The 20019-nt window shown below is 38.4% G+C and overlaps 1 protein-coding gene across 1 annotated transcript in view; it reads right to left on the reverse strand.

Moving 5' to 3' along the window:
* The window catches only part of VWA3B (von Willebrand factor A domain containing 3B), a 71278-nt gene that overhangs the window by 31778 nt on the left and 19481 nt on the right, over positions 1–20019 (reverse strand). The window contains exons 8-15 of the mRNA XM_086615752.1: positions 17720–17836; positions 14590–14786; positions 13791–13945; positions 11795–11933; positions 10250–10381; positions 7157–7255; positions 4663–4845; positions 3315–3442 (exon numbers count right to left, since the gene is read on the reverse strand). Of these exons, the coding sequence (XP_086471878.1) occupies positions 3315–3442; positions 4663–4845; positions 7157–7255; positions 10250–10381; positions 11795–11933; positions 13791–13945; positions 14590–14786; positions 17720–17836 (1150 nt within the window). The remainder of the gene's footprint in view (positions 1–3314; positions 3443–4662; positions 4846–7156; positions 7256–10249; positions 10382–11794; positions 11934–13790; positions 13946–14589; positions 14787–17719; positions 17837–20019) is intronic.

A 20019-nucleotide genomic window follows, 5' to 3' on the forward strand; every position in this document is an offset into this window, starting at 1 on the left:
GGATGAGCTGGAGATGCGTGCACATGAGCAGGGCTACGACCTTATTGGCATCACGGAGACGTGGTGGGACGACTCCTATGACTGGAGTGTCAACATGGAGGGGTATAAGCTTTTTAGAAAGGACAGGAAGGGGAGACGAGGAGGGGGTGTCGCTCTCTATGTCAGCAACCGGCTGGAATGCGTGGAGCTTCGCCTGGGGTCGGAGGAGGAGCTGACAGAGAGCTTATGGGTCAAGATTAGAGGACGGAGACGGATAGGGGATGTTACGGTAGGGGTCTGTTACAGGCCACCTGGCCAGGAGGACAGAGCAGATGAGGCGCTTTATAGCCAGATAGGAGCAGCCTCGCGGTCACAAGCCCTGGTCCTCATGGGGGACTTCAACCACCCTGACATCTGTTGGAGAGACAATACAGCAGGGCACAGGCAGTCCAGGAGGTTCCTGGAATGCGTGGATGACAACTTCCTCCTGCAGATGATAGAGGAGCCGACAAGGAGGGGTGCCATGCTCGACCTTGTGCTCACCAACAGGGAGGGACTGGTGGGTGAGGTGAAACTTAAGGACAGCCTTGGCTGCAGTGACCACGACACAGTGGAGTTCAAGATCCATGGGGCAGCAAGGAAACCATTCAGCAAGCTCTGTACCCTAGACTTCAAGAAGGCGGACTTCGGCCTCTTGAAGCACCTGATGGGCAAAGTGCCGTGGGAGGTGGCCCTGGAGGGACAAGGGGCCCAGGAAAGTTGGTCCACATTCAAGGAGCACCTTCTCCAAGCTCAGCAGAGGTGCATCCCGACGAAGAACAAGTCGGGCAAAAACACCAGGAGGCCAGCGTGGATGAGCAAGGAGCTCCTGGACCAACTGAAAATGAAGAGGTTAGCCTACAGAGGGTGGAAGCAGAGACAGATAGCCTGGGAGGAATACAGAGAAGCTGTAAGAGTGACCAGGGATCAAGTGAGGAAGGCTAAAGCCCTGAAGGAATTGAATTTGGCAAGGGATATAAAAAGCAACAAGAAATGCTTCTATAGGTATGTAGGGGACAAAAGGAAGTCCAAAGAAAATGTAGGCCCCCTCCGGAAGGATACTGGTGCTCTGGTTACCCGGGACATAGAGAAGGCTGAGGTACTTAATGAATTTTTTGCCTCAGTCTTCAATGGTAAAGCCTCTTGTCTTACCACCCAAGCTGTGGAAAGAACTAGCAGGGACTGTGAGGATGAACCACCGCCCACTGTACTTGAAGACCAGGTTCGAGAACATCTGAGGAACTTGAAGGTGCACAAGTCCATGGGACCTGATGAGATCCATCCGCGGGTCCTGAAGGAACTGGCGGATGAAGTTGCCAAGCCACTGGCTATTGTATTCGAGAAGTCGTGGCGGTCTGGCGAGGTCCCCGATGACTGGAAGAGAGGGAACATAACCCCCATTTTTAAAAAGGGGAACAAGGAGGACCCGGGCAACTACAGACCGGTCAGCCTCACCTCTGTGCCTGGCAAGGTCATGGAGCAGATTCTCCTGGGAACCATGCTAAGGCACATGGAGAGCAAGGAGGTGGTGGGTGACAGCCAACATGGCTTCACCAAAGGCAGATCGTGCCTGACCAACTTGGTGGCCTTTTACGATGGGGTGACAGCATCGGTGGACAAGGGTCGACCAATGGATGTCATCTACCTGGACTTGTGCAAAGCTTTTGACACTGTCCCGCACGACATTCTTCTCTCTAAATTAGAGAGTCATGGGTTTGATGGATGGACCACTCGGTGGATAAGGAATTGGCTCAATGGCCGCACTCAGAGAGTAGTGGTCAACGGCTCAATGTCCAAGTGGAGACCGGTCACGAGTGGCGTCCCTCAGGGGTCCGTGTTGGGCCCGACCCTCTTCAACATCTTTGTCGGTGACGTGGACAGTGGCATGGAGTGCACCCTCAGCAAGTTCGCCGATGACACCAAGCTGTGTGGTGCCGTTGACACGCTGGAAGGGAGGGATGCCATCCAGAGGGACCTTGACAGGCTGGAGAGGTGGGCCCGTACCAACCTCATGAAGTTTAACCAGGCCAAATGCAAGGTCCTACATCTGGGTCGTGGCAATCCCAGGCATAAATACAGACTGGGTGGTGATTGGATCGAGAGCAGCCCTGAGGAGAAGGACTTGGGAGTACTGGTGGACGAGAAGCTCAATATGAGCCGGCAATGTGCTCTTGCGGCCCAGAAGGCCAACCGCGTCCTGGGCTGCATCAAGAGGAGTGTGGCCAGCAGGTCGAGGGAGGTGATTCTCCCCCTCTACTCTGCCCTTGTGAGACCTCACTTGGAGTACTGCGTCCAGTTCTGGAGCCCCCAACATAAGAAGGACATGGACCAGTTGGAGAGGGTCCAGAGGAGGGCCACGAAGATGATAAGAGGGCTGGAGCACCTTTCCTATGAGGACAGGCTGAAAGAGTTGGGGCTGTTCAGCCTGGAGAAGAGGAGGCTCCGGGGTGACCTTATAGCGGTCTTCCAGTACCTCAAGGGGGCCTACAGGAAAGATGGGGAGAGGCTGTTCAGGAGGGCCAGTTATGATAGGACAAGGGGTAATGGTTTTAAAATAGAGGGAGGTAGGTTCAGGTTGGATATTAGGAAAAAATTTTTTACTATGAGAGTGGTAGAACACTGGAACAGGTTGCCCAGAGAGGTGGTGGATGCTCCATCCCTGGAGACGTTCAAGGCCAGGTTGGACAAGGCCCTGAGCAACCTGATCTAGTTGGAGATATCCCTGTTCCTTGCAGGGGGGTTGGACTAGATGACCTTTGAAGGTCCCTTCCAGCCCTAACCATTCTATGATTCTATGATTCTAGACACACACTGTAAAACCAGAAATATGAAAAGAAGTAAGCTGAATTTCATTCATGGTGTTTGCCATCTTATAAACAAATACCTTTGTATGTAATTCATGTTTCAATCAGCATATCCCAATGAGTAGCAATTTAGTCATGAAGTACCAAGCCAGCTCTACCAATAGGACAATAATTTTTCGTGAAATTCGCTAGGTCAGAGGGAACAACTTCACCATGTGCTGGAGACAAAAAAATATTTTCACCGCTTTGCTTTAATTGTTCCTAATGATTTGAGACTATTGAGATATTCGAGATAATTTTGTTTCAGGAATCACAGTATTAGTGTATTTTATCAGAATTTTGTTTTCCATTACTGTAACAGTTTAAACAAAAAAATCAACAACAATCTTTCTTTTAAAAAGAGAATGACGGGTTAAAAATGCAAGACAATGAAAAAGGAGAAATGTAACAGCTCCTATCTCTTATCAGCATAATAGCAGTATGAAGACATACTTATTCTCTAGATCATTTTCCCCATTATAACAATCCGTCATCAGACATTTGGCATGAAAGGTCTTCACTTTCTCTAGGTCTGTTTCTCCTTGTTCAATCTCTCTTTTCAAAAGACGTATGTCTTCATTCTAACAAAAAGAAAATCAAATGTTTTATTACAATTACTCCTAAACATGCTTTATTTCTGAACTGAAACTATGAAGCTCTGATAATAATTTTGAATAATGACTCAGGACAGCTGCATAATTTTGTGTACTTTTTCAAGTAGTCTCTCTGTTTCCTAAATCAAATTTTGTTTCATTCACTCTCTGTATGTATGAACAAGCTTATAGAAAATGAGATTAAACTGTGCTTGGCAATACAGCTTTTCAAATTATTCTTCCTTTTTAGGAAAAGGGCAAGCATTCCCTAACAAGCCAGTTACCCCTTGAGATATAAACAGCCATATTTCTGAATCATGTAAGGAGGTCAGTAGCTCCCCCCATTCCAAGCAAGTAAGTAAATAAGTAAATAAATAAAATACAATACAAGATATGTACATCACAGCTGTTGTCCTTCATTTTACAGATTACAGCTGTATCACATACTGTCTCTGAAAAATGGGAAGTAAAAAACATACTCGTCAAGTAAATATTGAAACTAACTGGGAATCATTTGGACTACAGGGGGAAACAGGAAGGAAATTCCAATGACAATCCCTTTACAACTCCCACAGGACCAGAAGTCTGGAGATGGACAACACAGACTCTGGCCCTCATCTTTCCAACATGTGCAGCATCATACAGTTCAAATCAGCAGCATCACCAAAATTGCCCAGTACACTCTCTGATGCCTTTCAAGAGCTGGAGTATTTTCACATCTTCCTTCTAATTGCTGTCTGCAAAGTTCTAAATTTCCAGCTACTGTCTTATTCCTGATTTTTCTCATTGTTCCACTATCACCATTTCTAAAATTTGGGGAACTAATTAACTGACTGTTAACTTTAGTTTGAAACAAGAATATGCTTTAAACAGGTGTTTCTGTTAGTCTATTCAGAAATTTCCTGTGCGTTTCTTCCAAAGCTGAATTTGGTTTAGATTTTTTTTTTATTTTGGTTTTCAGTTTTTGGGGGTTTTTTTTTGCAACAGTAGGACTACAAATGTGCTTTGCATATTTGGGCTTTTTTGTTGTGGTGTAACAAAATTTCATAAGCAAAAATTGTCACACTCACTGCTTCCACATCACTTCAAATCTGACAGGATTAACACTTTTTTAAATAGCCTACTGTAATATGAAATCACAACAATGTGAGTCCTGTGCTTCCTTCAATAGCACGAAGAAACAAACATATTTATTTTCAGATACTCACAACAATAAACTCCGCAGCATCAGGATCAGTTGAATAAATGTTGTAATAATGAAACCGTCCCTCTGTTTTGGTAGATAGTTCATACAAAAATTTATTAGCTTCTAAATCATCACAATTAAAGGATACAGTATGGATGGGAATTTTACAGTGAAGCTGGACTTGAGCCAAAATTATTTGGGGAGGCTGAAAATCGAAAAATGTATATTAAACATGTGGCATCTAGAAATGTATTTATCAAAATAAGGAGAATTTGTAAGAATTTATATCAGTCATACTGTTACTTAGAGACAGATATAGATCAGTTAAAAGTATACATTTTATATGGATTGCCATTTCAAAATTATATAAAATGATCTAATTTAAAACTGAATTTGAAACAGTGATAGTGCATTAAGGCATAGGACACTAACAAAATAAATTGCAACATAAATTATAATATAATAAGAACTCTTTGTTTCTGAAGTTTTAAAGAAAGTTATTAAAGTATAGGAAATTAAACAGCTACATCGGTATTTAGTATCACAGGATGCATATAACTGAATATTTTTGGATGTATGTAACTTGATATTTTTATTAAGCTAAATTAGTTCAATGACAAGTTGATTCAATACCAGGAAACAAAATACAGGCTGAGAAAGTAGGAAAGCTAATGTTCCTCCTCCAATAAAAAAATAAAATTTAGGTGGGAAAGTTAAAGATCTACCATGTCTACAAACGTTGAAGGATCTGGTAGAAAGAAATTATTGACTCAGTTCTCTAACTTCTGGTAACACTTTAGTTGTTCAGAATACTGTCATAAATCTTGATAAATTTAGCTTTCTGCTAGTATTTGCAATATATTTGTTTGTTGTACTTTAATAGTTAAAAGCAATCTTGGTCATTTCATTTTTTTCAAATAAAAAGTATAATATAAATCATACATGTTAACATTAACTAGGTAAAAAGAAATGAAGTTTTCATTAATTTCCAATTTAATAAAAATATTAAGGTGAACAATCTGAATAAACGTACATTAAGTCAAATTATTCTTCAATAAAATATGAATACATGCTCTTAACTAGCAAAAGTGTGAAAAAATGCAAAGATTTAGATCAGTTGTAAATTGAGTTTTAATGAGTGACAGACAATAACAATCAACTTGTCTTCAGAAAATATCAAAGATTAAAACTAAAATTAAAAACAACATGAAAAGATGTAAGTCAAAGTTTCTCATCTGCTAATTTAAATCAGGTTTACATTTTGATATTGAAGTGACTTTGAAGCATATAAACCCATCCTTCCTCATGGGCCGCTTTCCTTTTATCAAGAGAACCAGAACAAAAAGAAAAGTGAGACTTTAGCATTTTTCTTCCTTATCAAGGTACAAAGAAATTATTTCTGCAAGTTTATGATGGTTTCTGAATCCTAGATTTATTATATATGCTTCAGTAATTAATTTTATGTGCCCTTCAGGCCAGCTATTTACCTAAGTCAGAGTTTAGCTTCATATCTACCATTACAACTAAGGTAAATTTTCAAGGGCAAATAAAGCATTTTTAAAATGCCATTCTCAGCATACCAGTTAGTTTTCACCATGCTTACAGTTTGAAAGCCCAGTTCTATCAAAATTGCATCATTATATCTGATCAACAAGATTTTTCCAGTTTTAGTTGATGATATATAATGTGATATAACATGAAATAGCATCATTTTAAGTCATGGTAACAACACTTTCAAAAATAAAAGCATACTTTTGATTTTGTTATCCACTTAAATCTAAGCTTAAAACAACCTCAGACCGCTGCTGCTCCAGAACTGCACCTACATGTGATCAAATTTGACTCAGTAGGATAAAAATGGAATTCAGTATCATACAGAGACCTAAAGGAACAATATGAATGGTTAACAGTTTTATATGAAAATAATGTAAATTAATAATTAGATCCTTACTCCTCACACATGACATAGCCTTTGTGTAAGCTCTGCAACAGAATGGAATAAGGTATCTAGTTATATATTTGGTGTGTTCATTGGGGAAAAATGTTGAACACAAACTTGTTTTTTTTTTTAATTTGCAATCAATCATTTTCTCTTCAGGTTTTCAAGCCATTACACAAGATTGCGGGGTTTTAACATTTAAATCCAACCATATCACGGGACCACCATTATTTTCTGAATTTTAATTCATGAGATATTTGTACTAAATTAGGGATATATTTTATTTAACACAAATCCTAACATAAAGCTTTAATGTTTAATGAATTACCAGATTTTTAAAACAACTTATGAGAACTGATAACTCATGAGTTATCAAAGATCAAAGATGAGACTGTGGGTGGAGGCTTCTAATCAAAACTCCTTCACAAACAGCACATTTCTTAGATGTAATTTTTCAATATTATGACAACATTCAAAAGACTCAGATCTACAGGTACAATACTCCTACTTCAGCCTTCTGACACGATCACTGTAGCACCACAGTATTGCATTTTCTGTTTTCTAATTTCAGAAATACCTGGTCAGGTCTCCCATCAGTTAAGAGGTAAATAGCCTGAGCGTCAGTATCAGTAAGAGCCATCTGGAGAGCTTTGAGTGTATTTGTGGAACTTCCAACCTAAGAAACCCAAAAGAAAAAGCCAAAGAAAAAGCTATAAATTTTTGCCTCTGTTCTTAAATTCATAATCACAGTGTACTGATTCAAGGGATATTACAGAACTGAAATGAGTAATAAAATGGTGAAAATATTTATGTCAAATAGCTAGAAAAATCAAAGCAAGTGTCAAAGTAGTATAAATTGGCACCAAATTGGTATTTAGTGCCTAAGCAAACACACATAAGTGAAATGCTGGCAACAGAAATAGGAGTTATAGAAGCAAAAGCAATCACTAAAAGACTACAAAGAGATAGGAAGATATAAGATAAAGGTTATATTTTCCCACTGCTGCTCCTGATTGCCAACTCAACACTCTCCCTTGAAATAGATATTTTACTTAATCAAAAAATTCAAAAACTCCACAAAAGAGTTGCACGAGTTTATTTCTCAAAAATAAGTAGAAGACTCCCTGAACAATATTTTTCCAGGCTATCTCACATCTAGCCCCTTGACACATCAAGGTAAACGTAATTTATTTTTTAGCACAAAAGTTAGGTATAACAACAAAACATACACAGTAAAGCAATACTGTGCCCCCTAAAAATTCATATTTGAGTAATACTAGCACTTTTTCGGTGTCATTCACATACCTAGTGATCATGATCAGTCTTTTTTCTTTTTAGACTAAACGCAACTCTAGACTCACCAAAATGCATTTTGTGGCTTACAGGAATCTAAAAACTACAGTTTACATCTTCAGATTTCCACCTTTCAAAAATTCAGTGTACAAAACCTTCCAAATTTAAGGGAAAAGTAAGGTTTTATCAGCATGGAAAACTGTTTTATCGAGTCTTAGTCTTTAATGGGGCCAAAGCAAAATCCCTGAAAAGATACGAGCCTGTTTTATGCTAGTATAACACCTGAGTACCACTCTGGAGGGCAGTGCAGATTACAGAGGTGTAAGTCAAGAGATGATAGCATTATTTCTTCAGTTAACTGTGTTAAAACTTCTTCCAGTCCATCCCTCCAGCAAACAGTTCTATTAGAAAGGGCAGAGTAAGTAAATCAGGCGAAATGGAATAGGAGGTACCCTCTGAGAGTGACTCTGTATGGCTGCAGAAGAACATATAGGCCAGGCAACAAGATAGCTCAGGTGCTTTATAATTCTATCTTCTAATACACAATCCTTGCCAGTACTCACTCATAAGAAATAACTAGCCTGAGCCATTTTCTTTGTGTTAAATATATCTAAAATTCCAAATGTTCTAGTAAGAATTCTGAAGTTTTAGGCACACATCCCTCGTTATTATGTGCAGATTGGCCATCTTGGCTCTTTTCAATAATGGTACATGGTTTTGATCTGATTTGAAACAAAACAACTTCTTCCACTACATCATTGGAAAATACTGTGGATGCTGATGATGTGAGGGAAATAACTATGTACCCTATGGTAAAAGGTTTTAATTTTAGATTTCTCAGTTGCTGTTGTTACAAATGGACACTTCTAATCAGTGTTTAAACAAAGCTGACATGCTTCAACTACCTAAATTTTAAATGTTATCACTTCTAAAGGATTTTTAAGGAACAGTTAGTTACTGTTCATAGCTCAGCTTCCTTATTCAACATCCTGGGACCAAAGTGTACAAAATGAGATCAAAGGATCTACTCTGATTAATGTTCCAGATCAATCTTCTGCTCTTTTCGGCTTCACTGTAAAGCCAGCTTTCTGATCTCAGACTTACATCTGCACTGCTTTAAATAGACTAAATGGTCAACAGCAGATGCCATCCCCGAAAAAAAAAGTAGATTGCTCTTCTACCATTCCCTGTACCATTTCAGATATCTAGATCTGAACTTAAAAGGAAATTTGTAATCAACAATTCACAACTTCATGAATAATGACGAAAAAGGTCATTCCCAAATGCATATACAAGATGGTATCAAACTATAGTAGTTCAAAGTATTCTCGAACTTGCATGATGCTGTACCACATATATGGCTTAAACAAAGCTAACTTTTCAAGTCTCAAAGTAAGTAGTAAAATTAAGTTTACTAACCACAGTTATAAATATTCATCAACCACTCAGTGAGATCACGCTAATACTTTGTTTTCTCCATGTCTTTGCCTGTTGGTGCTTCCTGAGAATACCAAGTTACTTATGTTGCTTTGCAGTCCCAGAAGTGTTATGTAACTTTGCCAATTCTCTCATCCCCAGGAATTTAATGATTAAGTCTGAGGAAGAGCTGTCATAATGCTGAGGAGTTTTGTTATATAAACTTTTTTTGTGTGTGTTAGAAAACATAACATGGGATATATCTGTACTGTTATATGACTGATTTGCAGTCCTGTGCTCATAACATTGCTGTCCACATTCGACACATTAACTGGTCCTCAAGCTGCTGACAGTTACCTCTGGTGGCTGATTGTGGCTGACTACAAGAATTTCTACTCTGTTTCAGGGAAAAAACTCAGATTTTGGCCACCGTCAGAGAAAGAATCTTGGGTAGATAGACAGATGTTCGGTCTGAGTATGGTTGCTCTCGTGTCCCTAGGAAGGTTAAAGTCAGCTGTATATCTATGCACTAGAAGAGACTAGAAACGCTCCTCCAGCTCTCTGGCACCAGTTTCCTGCACCACCTCTAAGCTGTAAGCCTGCCAGTGACAGCCCTCATCCATGCAGCAGCCCTGCAGCAAGAGTGACAAATTTAGACACAGGGTCTGAGCACTGTCATGGTTCCTACAGAAATGATATTCGCCAATGTTTGCATTGTGGCTACTAAACACAGCAGGCTGCAAGCTGAATTAATATGATCTTATAAACAGGTCCACTGTTAAAGGATTTTTATACCTGACAGATGATATGTTGTACTCAGACCTACTAAAGTCTGTACATCACCTGTATTTTCAGCTTACCCGAGTCAAACACTTAGTCAATCCAAACCCCAGCCATACAGAAAGAGAGACAAACGTAAGTTTGTACAAACATGCATGGTGATAATTAGTTGCCGTGTTACCTCAAGCTCTTTTATCCAAAGCCAAGCGTCTTGCAAATTTTCCTCATTAACTTCAGCAAGCTTCTCTCGCCACGCCTCTGCTTGGGCACTAAATTTCACAAAGTTAAATCTCTTTTTGTGTCTCAATTGTTCCTGCAAGAGACAGCATCTGAATTTTACTCAGTGTTAAAAGAAAGACTACTTGTATCCTGAAATACTGATGAGGAGGGGTTGTTTTAATTAATATATAGTTGATTATATGGTTACAATGATTTATGTAATATGCAGTTACGGTATATAGAGAGACATACAGAGATAGAGACAATTATTGCCTGTAATTATTAAGATTACTTGAACTTCCCAATGTAAGTCTCCATTTACTCCTATTTTTCAAACCACTTGAAGAGTAAATGCTGGAGGGCAAGAAAGAGAGAGACAAAACTGGGTATGAATAGTGATATAAAGAAGAGATGATGACTGCTTACCGAAGGGGACTGAAATCAGAAACAAAGTACGACATCATTTAGAGGAGGAAAACAAGAGTCAAATGTAGCGCACTGGCAAAGAGAACTAGGACAGCAAGAGAGAATTATGCTTAAGAATTTGCTGAAGTTGCTTTTGGACAGAAGTTATAAGGAGGGAAAGATTTGCACAAGCTAGTACAAACTTTCATAGCCTGGAATCTTTGTCTCCCTTTCATCACCATTTTTATGCAGTTGCCGGTGAAACCTTCTGGCACAGTATCTGATCATTTTCTAGTGCTGATCTGCCTAAAGGATCACATCATATTGGGTCCTGTGATCACTTGTGCACTTAGCTCAAAACCTCTCTATTATAGTTTTAAATTTTCTAGCTCTACTAATGATTGCTATCAATGTCCAACTGATGGAATTTTTATTTGTCAGTTACTCCTCTCAGGTCTAAAAAAGTTAAGATTGAACATGTTTTAACAGTGCCTGCTTCTCTCAAATATTAATATAAGCTTACGTGACATCATTGTAGATTTCTAAAACTAGGTATGACAAATCGTCTTAGGTGTGTCTCCCAGTATTCACTGCTTTTGAGGTACTTCTGCACTTTGCAAAGTTCTGAGTCACTGTGAAATGGAAGCAAGTTCAAAATGTTGTACACTCTCTATTGTAAAAGTATGAAAGTGAATGTACAACATAAATTACAAATCACAACATGCCAGTGGAATTGGATGACACTACTTAAAAATACAACTGAAAATGCCAAAAGGTGTTTCATTGCATAGTTTGGTGGTTTGGTTTTTTTTATTTTTAATTTTTTTTAGGAGGGAGGTGGCTTGAGGGAAAGAAGAACTACTTAAGTATTTTCAATTTTTGACATTTTCTCCAGATTTTTTTCATATATCTGTACAAATAAAGAAAAAAATATAAATTTTAAACTGAAAAATGAGCACATCAATAAAAAATATTTTTATGAAGCAGCTATTTTTTGTAATCATTAAAAAAATAAAAAGAAGAAAGAAAGTAACAACCATCCAGAAAAGTTCAGTCCACTCTGAAATGATCCTCAGTCTTCAGAATTATCACACTATCATACCTGTATGAGCTGAAATATTTTCTCCTTCACCAGTGGTAGCTTGTCCTTCATAGACTGGGATGTATCAATAAGAATATAGACACCATCTTCAAACACATTCCCAAAGAGCCCTCTGCTTCCTTGTTGAAGCCACTTAATCCTGAGGGAGGAAAAAAGAAAAAATCAAAACCTGGCCTGTAAGATCTTTAGAGCTTTGTGTATCAGAATCTAACAGGAAAGATCTTTTTATCACTGCTGTACTTCTTATTCTCTTTCCCTAAGCACCTGTTGCTAGTCACTGTCAGAAGCGATATATTGGCCTTGATGAATCAACCCTCTGTCGCTACGTAACAAGACAAGGTATTTTTATTTTCTAATTTCAGCAGGAATCTGGAGACAGACAAAAAAACCCAAAGCAATACAGCATCTTTATAAAGTCAATTATCAGGTAGTTTGAGCCGGGAAATCCCATGAGGAAGTAATTATAGCTATTGCCCCTGTAACTCTTCTCCAGCCTGAAATCGGGAAATCACTTAAGCATATGCTAATATGCTTCTTTTTTTCAGGAAACCACTTGAGAACCTATTCTGCAAGGAACTTGAGCACTTTGAAGGGTCTTAATATAACGCAGATGCTTCAATGCTTTGCTGACCTTCAGTCTTAAATAGAGACTTAGTTTTACATTTTAAACAAGATTTAAGCATGTCTGCCAGTTAAGTACATGCATACATACTGCTGTGTACAAGAACATTTCTTCAGTAATGGCTGCAGCATGTCCAAATCTGATTTCCCTTGAGAGTCATAAACTACTTGTCTACTGAAAAACAGATACATTTAACAGATGGAATATAATAGCCCTGGGAAAAATATTACTCATCTCCACAGAGGTTTAAAAAATGATATCATGGAAACTTAAAGGATCCTATTATATTTGCTACTGATAGCTATTTTGCCGTTAGCTATTTCCCCCATAGTGTTTGATGAGGTCTACCAAGACTTTTCAACATTGAGATGAACCATTCAAAACAGCAAATCCATGATCTTGGCTTGGATTTCAAAAATACATACTCACCAAAAACCTTTGCCTCAAATTTTCCTTTCACAGTATGTTAATGTTATCCTAAATCCAGCAAGATGAAGATAAACTAAAAGGAACAGCAAAACCCTGTTTGACCTTGCTAAAAGCAATCAGGCTGTTATACTTTTAGTAGAGATGCAGTAATAAAATGAAAGATCACATCCTGCCTTTTTCAGTGAGACATCTCATTGTCTTAATATACAAAACAGAGGGCAACATTTATTCTTTCTCTCAGTTCTACAAAATCCATTTTGAAAGTTTCCTTCTTCCTCTAATGTAGATATAAAAGCCAATCTTCTTTAGGGCATCTTTAGTACAGACGAATCAGACCCTTAGATTGCCTATTTTTTTTTTGCAGATGTCCTACAAAATCTGAGAGTGTATCTGTACGGCTGCAGAAAAGTAAACTAGAGAGCTAGCTCGAGCACTGAATTTCTGATTATATGCTTTACTTCAAAGCTCATGCCCTGACTCTGATTTAGGCTGTTCAAACTTGTCTTCAACACAAATTGCACAAAGGGCAGACAACTGTTATCAGTATGGGCACAAGCCAGGCTGTGCTACTTAGTGTCCGAGGTATCACAAGGGATCCTAGGTACACAGGATGAATACTTGGCAAGTTTTATTGGTGATTCTAGAAGTTCTCTGCCACCTTATGTCCCAATGCTTTTTAGCACTTTCAACAGTATTTCAATAATGTGCAGTCTGACTTTCGCATTTGTGTTCCAGAAGGAGAACAAAAAATAAAACTTTTCATCGATTTTCTTACATGGCTATTAAGAAATCCTACACACAAGATTCTGATCTAAAATGGATTTCTGGCTTAGTACTGCTACTGGCAGTCTACCAACCACTTCAGCTTATTATGACAGTAAATGTAAAACATTTCAACACCAATGTAAAATAATGCAAACCGATTTTACGTGACAGAACACTAACCTTCCTTCCACTTGTCTGAGAGCCATCCTCATTTTCTCTTCGTACTGCTTATACTTTTCTGTACTAACATATACGTGAACTACAGATCCATCTTTCCAGAAGGTATGTACAAACTTGTTGCAGTATTTTGCATGAATTACCTTCTTCTTTGTCTCCTACAGCCAAGAAAAACATGTTTCATGTTCCAAAACACATTATTTTGCTGTGCCTTTAATATTTGGTGAACAGACTTCAAAGGTACATGCTTGTTGCATATGAACATCTGCAGAAATAGACATGGGATAGGGTGGTCACAGAATTTGCTCATAGTAAAAGTCAATAGAAACCATTTTTATTCTTGTAACTAGCAAGAACAGAAGCTTAACAAACAGTGTAATGGTAGAGCCTGAGAAAAACAAATAGAAGACAAATTAATCCAAATTTGTTTAAGGACCTGCAAACGCTGGAGCAACTGAGAACAACACTTATAAGGAAAAATAAAGATGACAAGTAATGTTTGCTCTACCCCACATAAATACATAGAAAAACAAGGCACTGCTTAAGCCAGTCCTGATTCTTCCTTGGCAGATTATATGTAGACCAGGAAGCAGTCCTTGAAACAATCATTTTCAAATAACCCTTTGAAACAATCTTATTTATAACCATCTTTGTCCCATTCCAATAATAATTTGGTTTTAACAAAAACTGCATAACAACAGGCCATGAACTTTGTCATAAATTCAGCTATCAGTCAAGTTTTCAAGTTTTAAAAGAAAAATCAATCAACTCACAGACATGAGGGAAAATTAATAATACTTACAGCATCAGTTTGCGAAGATTCATTCTCTGGTTTAGTTTTTATGTCAACAATCCCATCCACATGGCGAAAAGTACAATCGGCAAGTGCATCATATAGTGTGAGCTTCTGAGCTTTCAAGCCATACTTCTGCAGCCACTTCTCAGCAGACAAATTTTTGTCAGATGTATGCTTTTTTAATGGATGATCAGATTTGGTTGCTAATAAAGAAAATAAAACAAACAAAACCTGCTATAGGACGTGGTTCATTTTAGGTAAGGTATTTTCAAAAACCATTTATGATGCTGCAGTCAAAATTTTCAAACGTGTTCTGCCTCACTGACAGGTTTGGAGTGAGAGTATATTTCTGATGGATTTTCAATATTCTCTACTTTGTTTGTGGTCGATTTTTTTCTTATCAGGCATTTCTTCGCAACAAATTCCTTTGTAAATGGAACAAACTCATCAGAAGACCGAGAGTAAGGAAGATAAATAGCTACAGGAACAACATATAAAGGGAATATTCTTAGTCGTATGAGTTAAGTAGTATGAGTAGTATGAGTAAGGTTAAGTCAACCTTCATACGAGTTGAACTACAAAATGCCAGAAAAAAATCCTGTATAAGATGACTAACTTCAAGGAGAATCATTTGAGAAATGAAACAACGGAAGATATAATTGAAAATACAGTTAAGAACTGTAGAATGAGCTAACATTGCCGATGGTCTGTTTCAGAAAAGGCCACTTAAAGAAAAAGGCAAACTACAATGTCTGTGGAGAAGATCGTATGGTGTTTCTCTGCAATATTGCCTTTTTATAGGCTGAATATTGCACCATGTATCCCAAGTCACAAATCACTTGTGTACCATCTTGACATTTTCCCTAGTTCTACACCCTCTTTTTAGCATTTTTAATTGATACTGAAAGATATAGGATATTTTTTGTCTGATCTGGTATGACTGTTCTCATGTTTACCCTTTTATGTCATATTGGTTTAGAAGTTTTCTAAGGACCATCTTGAGGTTGGGCACTGCATATCTCTGGATACTGGTAATAGGATACAGGGCTCTGCGCTCACTCATCACTAGCTCAATAAACCACACCTAAACCAAATGAGCCAGAAGTGGGTCTCCTAGCAGAGTGAATTTATTTTGTCACACTTTCATTTTGGTGGGCTTAGGTCGTATAAATGTCTACCTTGTTCAGATGCAGCTACAGTGACAACAGTATTGAGATCCTGAGCCAATAAACAAACCTATGGAGAAATCTACTGCCTTAACAAACACAGAGATCAGCCAGCATCAGGGCAGGTGTAGGCTCAGAGCCTGTTCATGTGGAAACATTTGCTTTCTGATTGCCAGTGGCCCTTAGGACAGACAGTGTGGCAAGCGTCACCAAAGCATTCACATAATTTTAAAAACAAAACTGCCATTCTCTTTCTTCCGTGTGCTCCATGTAGAAAGTCAAGTCTCGGTTCAGATAACTAGTGCATTATCTGGAGAGTCAGCAGAAAATTTGTCTGTTTTTCTGTTTCTCCTCCTGAAGAACATTGCAGTCTCCAGAGCAAACTACATTTTGCAGTAGAGCATTTTAAAGAGATCAGGAAGGCAAAACCAGGAAGAAATGCAGGCAAACAGAAAGAATGCAGTTATTTGGATCAAATAATGCTGAAGAACTGACAAACTAAATACACTGCAATTTCATTTCTTTTGATTTATTTATGAAGTGATTATGTATGAAGATAAACACTGAAAGAACATTAGAGCTGCGTAGTCAGGGACACATAAATAAACACTGAAATTAGGGCTGCCCCTGCAGCTTTATTGTGGTCTTTTTGTTCATATGCATTATGGTATAGCTGTTTAACTTCATATGGTAAATCCAGCTAAATCAGAAGATGCTATTATTAGTATAAAAACTGTATTGAGCCTTCACAGAAGAATAAATTCAAACTTAAGTCTTGCAGAATTGTTATTGACGTTCAAACCCAGTGCAGGCAGAGAAAGTTCCCAGCTTCAAATCTGCTCCATCACCACCATACAACACATCGCTAAGAGTTCAGGTGACTGACCAACTGCCTGTACAAAGTGTTTCTCAGCAGGTGATCAGAAAATGGCATATGGCCCCAGTCTCCATCTAGCCAAAGCAAAAACCAATTGCACTGTAAAACCAAGACCAGAGCTATACAAATTCACTGATGACTTGTGCTAACTCCACCTGAATCTTGTATCAACTTATGCAAAAAATACCACCAGACACCATGCGAATATTTTAAAACCAAGGACTAAGACAGAAGATACCCACTGACAATCACAGTTATGATCCTGAAAATCCACCCCCTCAGTTGCAGTCCAACACTGAAGCTGCCTAGACTCTACAGATCCCTAAGTTTTCAGTATTGAATCCTTATCAGTGTGATCATTCTGCTGCAGAGCACCTCCATTTTAGCAGGGCTGAGTAGCTTCTCACCATTCCCTGTTTAAGCCTTCCACAGATTCAGAAGCCAGCTATGCTTCTGTCTTCAATAGGGCTCAATCAATATGCACAGAATAACAAGTGGATCCTGTTTTAGGCCAAACATAATGGTGGAAACTATTAGTTTAATGAAAAAATGTGGGTGTTCCTCCATGTTTCTGAACACAAAAGTTGTCAGAGCACTCATCCAGAATGGGTTTCAGTTCTCTACCTTTGACTAAGAGAATTTAAACCCACACTTCTTCCCTTCTAGGGGAATGAACTAGCTACCAGGTTGGAGGCTATTCCAAGAAGACCATGATGGGAGAGAGATAAGGTACTTCCCCAGCACTGTGTAGAATAAAGATTTACTGGCCCAGGCAGAGAGGGAGAGACCACAAAAAAATGAATTTCAGTATCTTGAAATCTAGGCAGTTTCTAAACTGAGTCACTGATGAACTAAAAATGGTATGTTTCGGCCTGGGCTGTTAAAGTTCAGCAAGTTTAAGCAGCAGTAAACAAGGATTTGTAATGGAAAGTTTTAAGCAATCTTAAGTTAGATGTCAAGTACAAGTGCCACCTGTATGTAGACATTTCTGAGAAAATCATGTCCAAATTGACATGTAATCAAAACTGTTCACAAATTAAAATATTTATCATTAATATAATGGTAGCTCTTTTGAAAGAAACGTAAATGATACCATCTCGAGGAGCTGGCTGGTCAGATTCTGACAAAATTTTCTGAATCTGTCCCACTGTACTCCTAGCTTCCTCCAACTCCTTCCAGATCAAAAAGACATCTTCACGGACACCAGCCACTGTAAAAGAAATCATAAAAAGAACTTGACATTTTGAGACAATTTCTGCTTTTTGTAATTCCTCAATTACCACAAAGTCTTTGGGTTCATCCAGATGTTGCCATATAACCTTGTTTTCTTGAGCTTCCACTGCAGTGAAAAGTGCTGTTCTTTGATAAATTTTATTTTCATCCTAACAATTCTCAACAGTCATAAATAAACGCTAAAAAGAGAATAAATATTTTATTATCAGGCTACATTCTCAAAAAAATTGGAAAAATCCAAAGCTGTAGTTGATACAAGATTTTCTTAATCTCAATAGATATGTTTGTCTTGATTAAAAAAAAAAAAAAAAAGTGTTTATTTATTTAGCAGTGTAAAACTATTAAAACGAGGCAGCATGTATACCTAAGTAGTATGAACATTACTAAAAAATGTGCTGAATTAGGCTACTCTCAGAGTTTAAATTGCAATATAGGACAATACAGAAAAATTGAATCATAAGCTATCCTAACCACAAATGCAGACAACAACTGATTGCAGATTACAACCTATTACTGAATTGCACATAAGGATGCTGAACAAGGCAAACTATATCTTATTATCTAGTGGTTCAGTTAATATACAGTGGTGGTTCACTGTATAGTAGACAAGATATGCAAGCTTGTCTGCTAAAATAGGCTATCAGTAAACAAACAAACCTGATCATTTTGTTCTTTGACAAACTCCCCTGAAATAATAATATGAACGTTTTACAAAATAGCAACTCAATTTTAATTGTGAAATGTTTTTAGTTTCCAAGAAATATTTTGAAATGTGTTATTGTACACTGCCATCTCCTGGGACCTTTCTGCATTTCAAAACCATCTGTTTCAGCCATTAGGACAAAGATCAACATTGCCTAAATCACAAAAAGCTTTAGTAAAGCAGATCATTTCACAACACAAAACACAAAAGGGAGAAAAATACTCAGTCTGTTCTCACTACCTTTTAAGTTTAAAAAAAGAGTTCTGTTCAAATACTTCAGAAAGAAGTCAACTTTTCTTTTATAAACAATCCCTCCCCAGAAATGCAAAACATACAAAATCTGACCATTGGCAAAGTTCCAGGAAGTAGGGAGCTAGAGGTTTTCTGATGAGTAGTCAGCCATTGAATACATATATACACACCTGTTGTCACACTTAAAACCGTGAAACACATACATTCACACCACGCATGCGCATATTTCTAAGACTGTTGATAACGCAATTCCAGTGAAGATGTCTCAAACTAAATCTGGGTATCTTCCATAAGCTATCAAATACTGGGATCCAGATTTAATCTTATGAATGTTTTTAATGTTATGTTTGAAAATATTGAAAGAAGTTATGCATATTTTAACTACCTTTAAAATAATACTGGTTATTATATTATTGGATGTCATACTGATCATTATATCATTGGATTTCTTCATTTCCCCTTAAATTTACAGAATCACAGAATCATAGAATGTTAGGGATTGGAAGGGACCTCAAAGGATCATCTAGTCCAATCCCCCTGCCGGAGCAGGACCACCTAGATCAGATCACACAAGAATGCGTCCAGGCGGGTTTTGAACATCTGCAGAGAAGGAGACTCCACAACCTCTCTGGGCAGCCTGTTCCAGTGTTCTGTTACCCTTACTGGGAAAAAGTTGTTCCTCATGTTTAAGCGGAACTTCCTGTGTTCCAGCTTATATCCGTTTCCCCTTGTCCTACCATTGGATGCCACTGAGAAGAGCCTGGCTCCATCCTCATGACAGTCACCCTTTACATATTTATAAACATTAATGAGGTCCCCCCTCAGTCTCCCTCTTCTCCAAGCTAAAGAGACCCAGCTCCCTCAGCCTTTCCTCATACAGGAGATGCTCCACTCCCTTCATCATCTTTGTGGCCCTGCGCTGGACTCTCTCAAGAAGTTCATTGTCCTTCTTGAACTGAGGGGCCCAGAACTGGACACAATATTCCAGATGCAGCCTCACCAGGGCAAAGTAGAGGGGGAGGAGAACCTCTCTCTCGACCTACTAACCACACTCCTTCTAATACAGCCCAGGATGCCATTGGCCTTCTTGGCCACAAGGGCACATTGCTGGCTCATGGTCATCCTGCTGTTCACCAGGACCCCCAGGTCCCTTTCCCCTGTGCTGTTCCCCAACAGTTCAGTCCCCAACTTGTACTGGTACATGG

Source organism: Tauraco erythrolophus, chromosome 1 (assembly GCF_009769465.1).
Source record: "Tauraco erythrolophus isolate bTauEry1 chromosome 1, bTauEry1.pri, whole genome shotgun sequence".
NCBI lineage: Eukaryota > Metazoa > Chordata > Aves > Musophagiformes > Musophagidae > Tauraco > Tauraco erythrolophus.